Raw genomic sequence first — 11,960 nt, 5'->3', positions numbered from 1 at the left:
ATAAAATCACACTGTGAAGTGCTGCAGCCTTTATGGTGAAAAGTCATTGCCTGATTTTTTTTTTTCTGCCTAAACAAACTGAATAAACAAGCCGACCTTAAAGGACAACACAATGTCATTCTGTTTTGTTTTTGTTACTTTGTTTATATGTGGCGGACCCTGCCACTCTTTTTCTGGCTTCATACTGTGTTTAGCGGACCTTATTTCCCTCTGAGAACATTTTGTTTATTCAGGTTTGGAAAGAAAGAAATATATCTGGGTTTGTATTATGATCTCATTAATCGTTTAAACACTTACATTCTGGGTTTGAATCTCTTCTCTAAAACTACACAGTGGCCCTTTAAGAGTCAAAACATACAGCCTATGCAGAAAAAACTCAAATCATTTGGTCTGCGCGCCTTTTTTTTTGTTTGTTTTTTTTCCTGCGCCTGTCGTATCAACTTGCAGAATCAGACTTTGACGAGACTCTTATGCTGTTTACACAAAAAGCGGATTGTATTCCTGCAAACTTTTTCATTGTCTTAAGATGTGTAGAGGGTTTTTTGGGGGGTGTGGTGTGGTGAGGGGGGAGGCTGGCTGGAGGAAGTCTCCGTCTGCGTGTGAGGCGTGCGGGTGAGAACAAACGGAGCGAGGAGCGGAGGGAGGGAGGGAGGAGGCCGCGGAGAAGGGGGAGGGAACAACGGGAGACAGGCAGCCCTAGCGGCGCAGTGGGAGGACTATCCCATGCCAGGACTTGTGGCGGCTGCAGCGGCAGGCTGGACTGAAGGAAGTGCGCTGTGGTGGAGCAGCAGCAGCAGCAGCAGGTCTCCGTTTTTATATCACCGACAGACATCCACAGATAAGGAGGCCGAGGACAGACAGCACCGGGTCCAAGCTGGGACATTTAAAAACAACAAAAAAAAGGAAGAAAGAAAAAGTGAGCTCGGCTGCAGATTCCAGCAGTAGAGAGAAAGAAAAGAAGCAATGAGCCTCCCAGCCTGCATGAAGCCTGTGTGACGGGCTGACGGCTCTGAGAGCAGGACTTTAAACAAAACCACTCTTCCTCTTTCAGCAGCTCTGACTGACAAAGAGAAACAGAAGGGGAGCAGACAGAGAGAGAGAGAGAGAGAGAGAGAGAGAGAGAGGATCAGAGCTCTCAGTTTTGAAAAAGGTAAGTCTGAACTTTTTCAATCACAAGCAAAGGGAGGGTTTTAAAAAAAGAAACAAAAAACAAAAAAAAACTCGGGCTGGTCAGTGCTTAAAAAAAAGAAAAAAAGAATGAGGATTAGAGCTCCACACACTCACAGGGAGCTTTTCCTCGTCTCTTTAGCCCCTTTGCTCAGTCACATCTCATTGAGTTTGCTCATTTATTCAAAGAGCAAAAACAGGCCACTGCTCTCTTTATTTACTTTGGCTCTGTGTGCTGTGTCCTGTGTGTGTGTGTGTGTGTGTTTGTCCCTCAGCTCTACCCAGCAGCCACTCTGGAGACAGAAGGGACTCATTCAAACTGAGCGAGCACTGATCTTGTGTTTCTTTTTCCCCCTTTCTTTTTTTTTCACGTGAAACAGTATTTATTTACTGCCCACCTCGACTTGACCTTCTTTGAGTTTTTTTTTTTTTTTTTTTTAGCTTTTTAGATGTCTTTCCACCCCCCTCAACAAATTGTGTTCTGCAGCAGCTATAATTTGGGGGTTCCTGTGCTGTCGGGTGCACTGGAGACCCCTTTTTTTTTTTATAATGTGAAACATATGGGGCCATTCTTGTGGATGACTTCTCTGTGGAGCTCCACTAGAAACCAGTCCTGTGTTTACCCGTCCCTTGTCGACTGTTCGGACTCGTCTCTGTGGTTGGAGGAACGATGGAGACAGTCAGAACAGGAGAGTTCGTTTTTTTTTCCTTCTGCGCTACAGCTGCTGCGTGGTATTTGCGGCCTTAGGGGCTGTGTTTCTCAGGCAGCCATTGTTGATGACATGTACGAACGTCCTGACATCACAGCAGCTCTTCTTCTTCTTCTTCTTCTTCTTCTTCTTCTTCTTCTTCTTCTTCTTCTTCTTCTTCTTCTTCACCTGAGTCTTATCAGTACCTCCCTTCCCCTTTGCTTGGAAATCAGACACACACCTGCATTTACACCCGCCCGCGCACCTTCCTTTTTGCAAAGCAACATAAACCATGCAGGTTGTTCCGAACAGTTTGCAGCCTAAACTCTTTCAAGATTAGCTTTAATTACAGACCCTGGAGAGGCAGGAGAAACATTTTTTTTTGAACTGGCAATTACTGCTTTTGTTGGCGGTTTCTATTTTGAGGTCAGAGTCGTATGAACAATATCTGGCCCCTCAAGGCGAAAGAGTCCCAAAGTGTCAGTTTTTTTTTGTTTTCCTTCTCTTGCTGATAACAGCCGGCAATTACAAAAGGGAGGCTGGAGGAGGCGGCGGATGAATGGGTGATCCTGATAGTGTGGTTTGGACAGATGGGTTGGCAGAGGGCTGGGCTTGTGTACAGTAAGCAGAACACTGTGATCTAACCCCTCGAAGGGAACAGCATGGGACCGAGCGCCGGGGCATTTCACTTTGTCACGGCGGTGCCACGGCCACTTGGCTGACATGTGCAAGCCATTAAACAAGAGAGAGGGAGAGAGAGAGACGGAGACCTGGAGAAAGGAAGGAGAACGAAAGCAATAAAAGGGGTTTTGGGGGGGGGGGAGAGAATGGCGAAAGAAAAAGGGAGAGATGGAGGGAATGAGAGAGTGAGAGTGGGAACGTAATCCATTTTGGAACGCATTCCACTATGACCTTGGGATAGAGAACGGTAATTAGGGAGTACTTTTAGGAGCCCTATGGGTGCACAGATCTGCTCCGAAGCCAGGGCTGTCATTTTTTACGAAATATCCCATAAAGACGCGGGACAAATACACGTTAGGCTTCCAGAGTTGCTAAATAAACTTCGCTCAAAATACGCAGCTCCCCACCCCCTGTGGCTTCGTTTTGCTCAATAGTTCTCATAGTTTTGCTTATTTCGGGTCTTTTTCGGCAGTGAAAGGGTGACGAAGCCACGGCGTAAACATATAGAGCCCCTGACAGGAAAAGGGCCAGAACAAACTGCGGCCTTGTCCCTCCTGCGGGCCCTTCAGCCAGCCTGTTATGTCACTGTGGACATGTTATCCCCGCAGTATGAGGCGCGCGCTCGTGCCAAGTATGAATACAGGGCGGTTTGGAAGCAGCGAAGCTGATGGTATCAGAGTTATTAGGTGGGCTATTAGATGTGAACGCTAAATACCGACTGAGGGCTACAGCCAGAGGACGAGGGGAAACGAAATTCTGTTCTGGTTGACCACTCCTGTCATCTGATGGAGCTGTAAACCGGCATGAATAGTTCTTTTCATGAGCCGGGCAAACAAAGAAATAAAGCTAATGGGAGAAACTGTCGCTAAGTTTAGTGAAAATGTGCAAAGTGGACAGTAAAAAACAGTCCAGCGTTCCCCCCCCTTCCCCGCGGGCAGCCAGACTTCCTGAAGCATTTATGGCACTTTAGGTGTTACTCAGGTTTGCAGACAAACAGCTCAGGAGATCATTAATCTGTCCAGTGTCTCCTGGGGAGAGAGAGAGAGACGGCGGTGTAATGTATGTGTAGCTGCTTTTTTTTCCCCCATAGGTGCAGAACAGAGCCAGTTCCTACATGCTGGGCTGGATGAGCTTTATCGCCCCACTTTGAGCTCCAACCGGAGCGGAAGCGGCACCTCCGCAGCCCGCGCCAGAGCCGAGCTCCCGTTGAACAGGGGGGTGTTTTGGTGCTTTTTTGGAAACATCATTATATCAGAGCAGCCATTTTTTTCTCTTCCCTTTCAGACACGTTATTTCAGTTTTAATGGACCTAGAATGATATTTAAGTTGTCACAAAATGGAGGCTGTTGCCACAACACGTCCATCATGAAGTTAGACGCCGGAGCCAACAGAAGCAATTCAGTTTGATTTGGGAGCGTGATGATGAGGGAGGGAGGGAGGGAGGGAGGGACGCCCTGATTGCTTTCATATGTGTGCGGACGTAATGGTTTTGGACATTTCAGTTCAACTGATTTGCAAATTCTTCGCCTCTCTTACTGATTTGGAACCCCATTCATTAACATATGGATTAATCAATGACTTAGATTAGACTAAAGTTAGGTGGTTGCAGCTTCTTCAATATAAGGATTTTTTGGGGGGGACTTCTGGTGCTTTGATGGTAACTTTTGGTGAGACTTTGTCATTATTGTTTCAAAGGGACCACCGTTCTGACATTGTTTTTCACAATTCGTCTGGGAAAATTCTGACTTAAAATCTCAGAATTCTGACTTTAAAGGTGCTATCTGAGTGCTGACCCTTTGCGATGGCAGCCGACCCATCCTACATCCCGAAGAGTCTATTTTTGGCAAGTTGGTAATAGCACCTTTTAAACCCTGAATTCTGAGATTTAAGTCAAAATTCTGCAAAAAGACAGTGGCCCTTATCCTCTTCCGTATATTAAAGCTGTCTTGGTCTAAACATTGAATACATACAAAATGATCTGATGCAGTGATTGATGAGAGAATTCAAAGTTGCAGCTGATTAAAGCTCATTTTCGTTCTTTCATTACCACAGCGCTCGTACCTCCATCTCATCACTGACGCTGTCTTTTTACCTTTAAACTCTACGCGGTATTTGCTCTTCCACTAGCTTGTACAAATATGTATGAAGCAGTCTGCAGAGATGATGGCCACTCTGCAATCGCTCCTGGAAAACACAGCCAGGAAGTCTGCAGGCGTGTAGCAACCAGCTTAATCACACACAAACAAATTTTCTCGTAAATGGATTTCGGTCGCTGTGGCTCAACCCACCTGGCTCGATTCAGGCAGACGATTTGCGACGGACAAGCATGCAACGTTTTTTTTCACCACAGTGGACTCAAAAATGAAAACAGCTATGAGGTCACTGTTCACATCATTAGACCCTGATTTTTTTTTTACTGTTAGGGGCCGGACGAACTTGCGTTGGCTCTGAGACGGTTTACGTCCGACGACGTGATGCCGTCCGCTTTCATCTTGTGCTTCACCTGCCCGTACAAAATGGAAGATTCCATACGGTGCGGTCCAGGTTGGAGGGCGTGGCTCCAGAAATAGAAACAGGCCTCCTCCCAACACTTTGATATGCCTTCCCACTCACATCTCCCCCCCGCGTTTCTTTTACTCGTGAATGCAATGTTTAATCATTCACAGCGTCGTTCTGGATAGCTGAATGAAAGGCATTTGGAGGCGGTCCCAAGTGATGGTCATGCATGTGTGAACGTGGCTGACAGCACCCACGCAGCCCTAGTCAAGCTCTTACCTGCAGGGGCTGGAGCTGAGGGGAGCCAGACACACCCTAATCCCCCAACATCCTGACCTTAGCAAACCTGTTGCAGCTTGCCCACAGCAGACCTGGCAACCCGTTTTCTCCAGTCGCTCCTCGGCTTTCCCTGCTCGCTCTACCAGCCCTTGCTCTCACAGTGCCATGGGTGGGCTCGGGATTTGAGTTCCTTGGCACTGCTTATTCTGCCTTTGTGAGCTAATGCTGCGCCTCAAACCAGGAACAAAAGCAGGCAGTGCAAATTAAAGACCAATTATCTTTAGTGCGTGCTGGGGCAAGTTGCTCATGTTCACCCGAATGATGAGTGGGAGAAGTGAGTTGTAGGAAAAAGGATGTTGGGCGCTGCAGTGTTGTGCATGAATGATTCATGTGACATTAATAAGCGTCAAGTTGATGCTTAGGAGGATTAGGATTTATGGATGGGATTTATTTTATAAGGTGATATATTAGCTACTTGTGCATCTGTATGGGTTTATTTGAATCGGCTGAAACATTAACATCTCTTTGTTTAGTTACCTTGAAATTTGTTATTTAATCAGTTATTTGATTATTTAACTTTTTAGTAATTATGCTTATTTGCTATATTGCTGAGAATTGGATGAGAATATGATATAATTGTCATGTTTGTTTGTTAAACATTAAGCCAGTGCCAACAGCTGGTTAGCCTAGCTTAGCATATAGATTGGAAATGGAGAAACAGCCAACCTGGATCTGTCCAGAGGTTACTGGACACATAACATGTGAAACATTTCATGTTAAATTAGTGCTTTAGATATGCTTGTTGGATGATTTTGTTACCATTGGTCAGGGCAAGGCTAGCTGTTACCCAATCTTTATGGTAAGCTAAGCTAAAGGCTAGTGGCAGTAATGTTAGCTTGATTTAGAAGCATTACGATTTATTTTCTGATGTGATATATTAACTGAATTAGTTATTTAATCAGGTATTTAGTTGTTCAGCTTTTTGATAAATATGCTTATTTGTTGTCTTTTTACTGAGTGTTAGATTACAAAATAACATCACTTCATGTCTGCTCCTTAAATGTATTTGTTTATTAAATATGACGGTAATGTCAGCTGCTGGTTATTTTAGCTTAGCTTAGCTCAAAGACTGGAAACAGCGGGAAACAGCTAGCTTGACTTTAGTTCACAAAATTAGCTTACCAGTGCGACAGTATGTAAAAAAAACCAAAACATGTACATCTTTTAAACGTGTGAGATATGTCAAGCTAATTATTGAGCTTAATGCTTGTATGGAGATTTTTTGCCAGTTACGTTTGGACAGAGACAGGCTACCATCATTTTGCTAAGCTAAGCTAACCAGCTACTGTCAGTAATAGACTATTTGCAATGGTATGATTTATGTATATTAAAAACAATCAAATGGCCCCGTTTTTTGGTTAGGCCTTAATTTAACAAAAAATCCTGTCCCGAGAGACACGAAACTTTATATACAATACACTTGAAATACGCATCTATTAACACTAATGTATGAGAATTCAATACTGTAGATAAGGAAGTGTATCGACACAGTAGCTTTAGCTTGATTTTTACTGCACAGAAGAGAGCAGTGCCAATTTTTTAGCCAACTCTTGGCAAGGAAATGAATGCTTTTCAGAAAAATATCAAACTTTTAAAGAATCCCTTTAAAGCAGCATCTTTATTCTCATTAGCATCAAATTAATAAAGGCACATGTTTCCAGTCCTGGGTCAAATGGAGGTTAAGCGTCGGTTTGATACCCTTCCAATCTACCGTCAGCGCAGTATTTTGACACTTCCAAAACACTGCTAAGCCTTCTTCCCATGCCCCTGCCCTGGAGATACACAGACTCTAAATACTGGCCGACCTGTTCATTAATTTCCCATTAGTCAACAGTTTTTCCCCCAGAGTCTCAGGGGAAATAGACTAACCCCACCATTAGTTCCAACAATCCTGGAGGACCTCCTGCCCCTGCTCCCACCACCTCCACCAACGCACACACACACAAAACAGCCCTGTTTCCCCGAGTGATGACCTCTTCATACACATGGCCTCTTTCATTCCGCTCTGAGGGTTGGTTTAAGCTGTGACTACACTGTCTCTGGTTTATGGCTCCCTCTCTGCCACCGCCCCCCACCCCCTCAAAGTTTTGGGCTCTAGCCTGCAGTCATTGCAAATTGATGGACACATTCTTGTCTATGGATTGTTTTAATCACAGCAAACAAATGGAGTCATTCAAGAAGGATGATGTTATCTCTGGCAGCTGTAGGAATGTGTTTCTTTCTCTGATTGTGTGCTTGTGTTTGTGTGGAATCTGAATCATTTATCAACAATAATGACGAACTAGTTGCTTCGGTTTTTTCAGTCTTTGACATACAGCTTATTCCAAAAAATCTGGCTTTGACAGGGATAGAAGTAGAGCCCACCAAACGCTCATTCAGACTAAAACTAATTGACAGTTTGTTCAATAATGAAGATATGGATAAGTTGCACTCGTTGACAGGACGCTAAGGTCCTTGGCTTTTTTGTTACATGCCACCAGCTTTTATAAAGATGGAGGCAAACAAAGAAAAACTAGAAAATTGAGTCATATAAGCAAACAATACAGTGTTTTTTGTTTTCAGAAGCCAACAACTAAAAGACCTAATGAAATTGCAAATGACAACAGCTGTCTGACAGGTCAAAATTAGATACCAGTAAGTTAAAAAGATATTAAGATATCCACATTCTATCAGGCAGGGTTTCATTATTTTTTAATTAAAATAAGTACCGTATTCCCTTCAGCTGGCATTGACAAAGGAAGCTTTACCCAATTTACCCGATTAACATTTGAATTTATGAAGATTAACTGGCTCTGGTGTTGTGACTATGAGCCTCCACTTGACATAATATCAAAAGTAGCTCGAAAATCTTCAAAACCTAGTCAACATTGTTCTGTGCATAAAAGTCATCAAATACAATACGAACACAAAATATGCCATAGAGGACAGCCCGAGATGAAGACTTTAAAAAGCTTGTTTTGTCTTACCAACTGTCATAAACCTGTAAAATATTAATGTGAAAACAAACAGAGGAAAGAACAATTCAAAAAAACGGAAACGGCTTCTTGTTAGAAAACGATTAGTTGCCAGTTGACTTATTGATTAATCGAGTAAAGAGTGTCAGCACTCTGTCAACAGGGTGCCGCGCTCTCGCACAGAGCATACAGAGATGGCTAGATAAGAGCGTTAAGGGATGTGTCTGTGGATGTGGTGGTGTGAGACAGGCTCTCTCCAGGCCGCTGCTGCAGGAAGTGCATGGCCATGAGGTCACAGGGACACGCCAACACTCAGGGATTTACAGCAACTGGTTTCAACCGGAGTTCTTTGAAAGTTTTCTTTGTCTTTGTCATTGTTGCTCCAACTTACTGACTGACTGACTGACTGACTGACTGACTGTCTGACTGACTGACTGACTACATTGCTGGTGTCCAATCTTTTGATACCACTGCACTGTGTCTCTTTTTTGCAGCAAAGATAAGCAGCAATCATCTCTCACATGCTCACAAGCCCTTCGATATAGTGTTTCTTTTCAGCCGGCACAGTGTGTGTGACGCACACTGTTGACCGTTTCTGAGCAAACAAGACACCCTCTGTCATGCAATCTGCAACTGTGGTCATTCTCTAAAGATATCTGCGGGAAACTTGGACACACCGACTACAGCTGAGGACTTTGACCGTCAAATATTGACTCGAGCAAAGTCACCTGCTTAAAGCGGGAATGATGCGAGGGAACTGAAACCCACGTGCGTTTCTCTGTTTCGTTATTTCTCACAGGAAGCCACCAGATTCAAGATGGAGGAGGGTTATGAGCTCGACCTGACGTACATCACGGAGCGTATCATCGCTGTGTCCTTCCCTCGGGGCTGCTCGGAGGAGATCTACTCTCACAACCTGAAGGACGTCACGCGAATGCTCAAGTCCAAGCATGCGGATAATTACCTGGTCAGTGCTCGCCTGTGTGCCGCTCGCTGTCTCACCTCGAAGTCAAGTGTCAAAGTGCAAACAGTATTGATGTCAGGGCTGATGGGCTGTCATGGCATATTGACATGAGAGTATTGATCTCGAGGCACAGTTCATCTTTCACCCAAAGCTCGTTTAAGAAGCAGAATGCAGTAATCTTAGAAACAGCATTACTAGTTATGGGCTTTGTTGTGTTTTCTCTTTAGATCATCAACCTGTCAGAGAGAAGACACGATCTCTCTAAAATGAACCCCAAGGTAAGTCCGGAAAACTTTGATCAGCTGTGTCTAAACATTGATTGATGATTCATAGGTAGATGTTTACAGTGAGTTCTGCGATTACAGACCCTGGATACAGGCTGGCCCGACATGCACGCTCCACCTTTGGATAAGATCTGCACCATCTGTAAGGCCATGGAGAGCTGGCTCAATGCAGACCCTCTTCATGTGGCTGTTATACACTGCAGGGTGAGCTTTAATAATGTACCCTTTTTTTGTTTAAACTCCTGCAAACGTATTTTTGATTGCACAATAATAATGACACCATCATTGTTTTGGATTGGTTCCCTATAAACCTTGCTTGCACAATGTCATTTTCTTTGCCAACGGGCATGAAATCTCATGTTGATGTTATGTCACAGATGTCTTTGTATCATGTTACAGAGATGCCTCCTGAAGTTAGCATGCTAATCAGCAAGCTTTGGCCTGTCTTGTCTCGAAATACCGCTTTGTAACCTCAAAAGGTGACAGTCTGATAGTATGGCTATGCCCAGTCTTGCTGCATTTTCGCTGTACGTCTCCCCTGAACGCACCCTGTTTTGTTATCTGCGTCAGAGCTACTGTAAATCACCTCTGTACTGTATTCCCTGTTGTCAAACTGACCTCCATCGATCTTCCACTGAGGCTGTGTTCGGTCCAAGTCTGGCCATGTTCACCGGGAGGCTGCTAAGACCGGTTTCTGTTGCTTGGCTCCAGTTCAGGCTTTGGTGCCTATTCCACCACCCCACTTCATCCACCCAGCCTCCCATTCCTCCTCGTCCAGGTGGTCCAAGTGGATTAAACACCATCACTATCCAGGGGCTCTGAACTCTGTCTGCGCAGTCATTTAGCTAATATGTCCGCTAGTTGCACGGCTAACAGAGCTTACTAGCTACACCTAAACTTGGCCGCAGTTAGCGGTTACTTCGGAGATATGACGCCCCCTATTTGTTTGTAGCGTGAATTCAACAAGTATTTGTCTATAATGTTAAATATTAATGAGCAGCAATGTAAATTTAAAAGACATCTCAGGGTATTTTTTATTTTAACACCTGTCTTTAATTTGCTGTCACCAAATAACCCACCAGCTGTCATCATATGTCCTGGTCAGTCTCAATGATGCACGCAAATATGTGACACCCCCATTTTCTAAATTAGTCATGCCCACTTCAAAGCAGTGTGGAGAGCACAGAGAAAACAGTAAACACAAACGTGTCATGTGAAAAAAACCAATGCTGTTCTAATTACGGCAGAAAAAAAGTGTGTTTACGTAGGATCCCATCACTCACAGTTGGAAGATGACTTAGAAAACAAGTATGTTGGGTGTTTAAAACAGACTGAAACCACAAGTGCTGCATGTGTGGTGACTCATCTCCTGTCCTCTCATGCTTCTTCAGGGCGGCAAGGGTCGCATCGGAGTCGTCATTTCATCCTTTGTGCATTTCACCGACGTGTCAGCCAGGTAACCACCGCAATGTGTCACATTTTCATGTCATGTTACTTTAAATGTTCTTGTTTCCCCTGAATTTGTCAGGATTGATCATAACATGAGGGCGCCCAGCCTCTGTTAGCAGACCGCAAGCAATGTCATTACCTTTTTAATTGAGGGTCAAGGTGATTCAGATTCAGTGAGTCAAAGAAAAGTCACGGCTTTCAAATCTGAAAGAAAAAACCACACAACTTAAGCCGTGAATCACCCCGTATTGAGTTGCATGAATCAACTTGGAAACATGCAAGTTACTGTAACTGCTTCTGGCTACAGTGTCAAGTTCACAAAATCTATTCATCGAGAAGAAAACCAAATTTTTCGAGCCATTGTCAACCATGCAAACCCAGTAAGGCTGGTGCTTTACTGAGCCCTTAAGTTAAGAAACGGAGCAAACATTAGGGGAGAGGCGGCCTGGTGTTATGCCACGAGGTAGATCCCTTTCTGCACGCATCGGCCTTCGATCTGTGCTGCTTCCCTTTTTAATGTTTGCGTCCCGGTGAGGAAGACCTGGGGTCGGTAAGGCGAATGTGAAAGACAAAAAGGAGGTAGAGGAAGAGATAGGGAAACAATGAGGCAGATTTACAATGGGATAGATTCGGGGGGGGGGGGGGGGGGGGGGGGGGGGGGGGGTTAGAGGGAGAGGTCCGACGAGAGAGAAACAGAGCTGTGGTGAAAAGGCTCCAGCGCCTGTTGGTTTTAGGTCTGTCTGAATAGCAGAGCTGTGCACACACTCTGGCCTCTCTCTGTCCTCCTCTCCCCCTCCGTGTTTACTTAAGGCTGCCATTCTCTTCCTCTCTGCTGGAATCCCCTGTCTCTCTGCTTACTTTCACTGTTGCCCATTATGCATGTCTGTGTGAGTGTGTTTGTGTGCATATGTGTGTGTGTGTGTGTGTGTGTGTGCAT

General features: G+C 44.6%; 1 protein-coding gene across 2 annotated transcripts in view; it reads left to right on the top strand.

The window, feature by feature from the left end:
- The first annotated feature begins 705 nt into the window (after positions 1 to 705).
- tns3 (tensin 3) overlaps positions 706 to 11,960 on the top strand; it is a 37,308-nt gene continuing 26,053 nt past the window's right edge. The window contains exons 1-5 of one of the 2 annotated variants that reach the window (XM_030401553.1): positions 706 to 1,150; positions 9,126 to 9,293; positions 9,518 to 9,568; positions 9,656 to 9,778; positions 10,966 to 11,030. In XM_030401553.1, coding sequence (XP_030257413.1) covers positions 9,144 to 9,293; positions 9,518 to 9,568; positions 9,656 to 9,778; positions 10,966 to 11,030 — 389 coding nt within the window. In that variant the 5' untranslated portion in view covers positions 706 to 1,150; positions 9,126 to 9,143. The remainder of the gene's footprint in view (positions 1,151 to 9,125; positions 9,294 to 9,517; positions 9,569 to 9,655; positions 9,779 to 10,965; positions 11,031 to 11,960) is intronic. The other variant, XM_030401554.1, reaches the window with a different exon arrangement.

This window comes from Sparus aurata, chromosome 21 (genome assembly GCF_900880675.1).
Source record: "Sparus aurata chromosome 21, fSpaAur1.1, whole genome shotgun sequence".
Taxonomy (NCBI): Eukaryota; Metazoa; Chordata; class Actinopteri; order Spariformes; family Sparidae; genus Sparus; species Sparus aurata.
The sequence above is the reverse complement of the archived record's forward strand: the minus strand, read 5'-3'. Positions and strand labels throughout refer to the sequence as shown.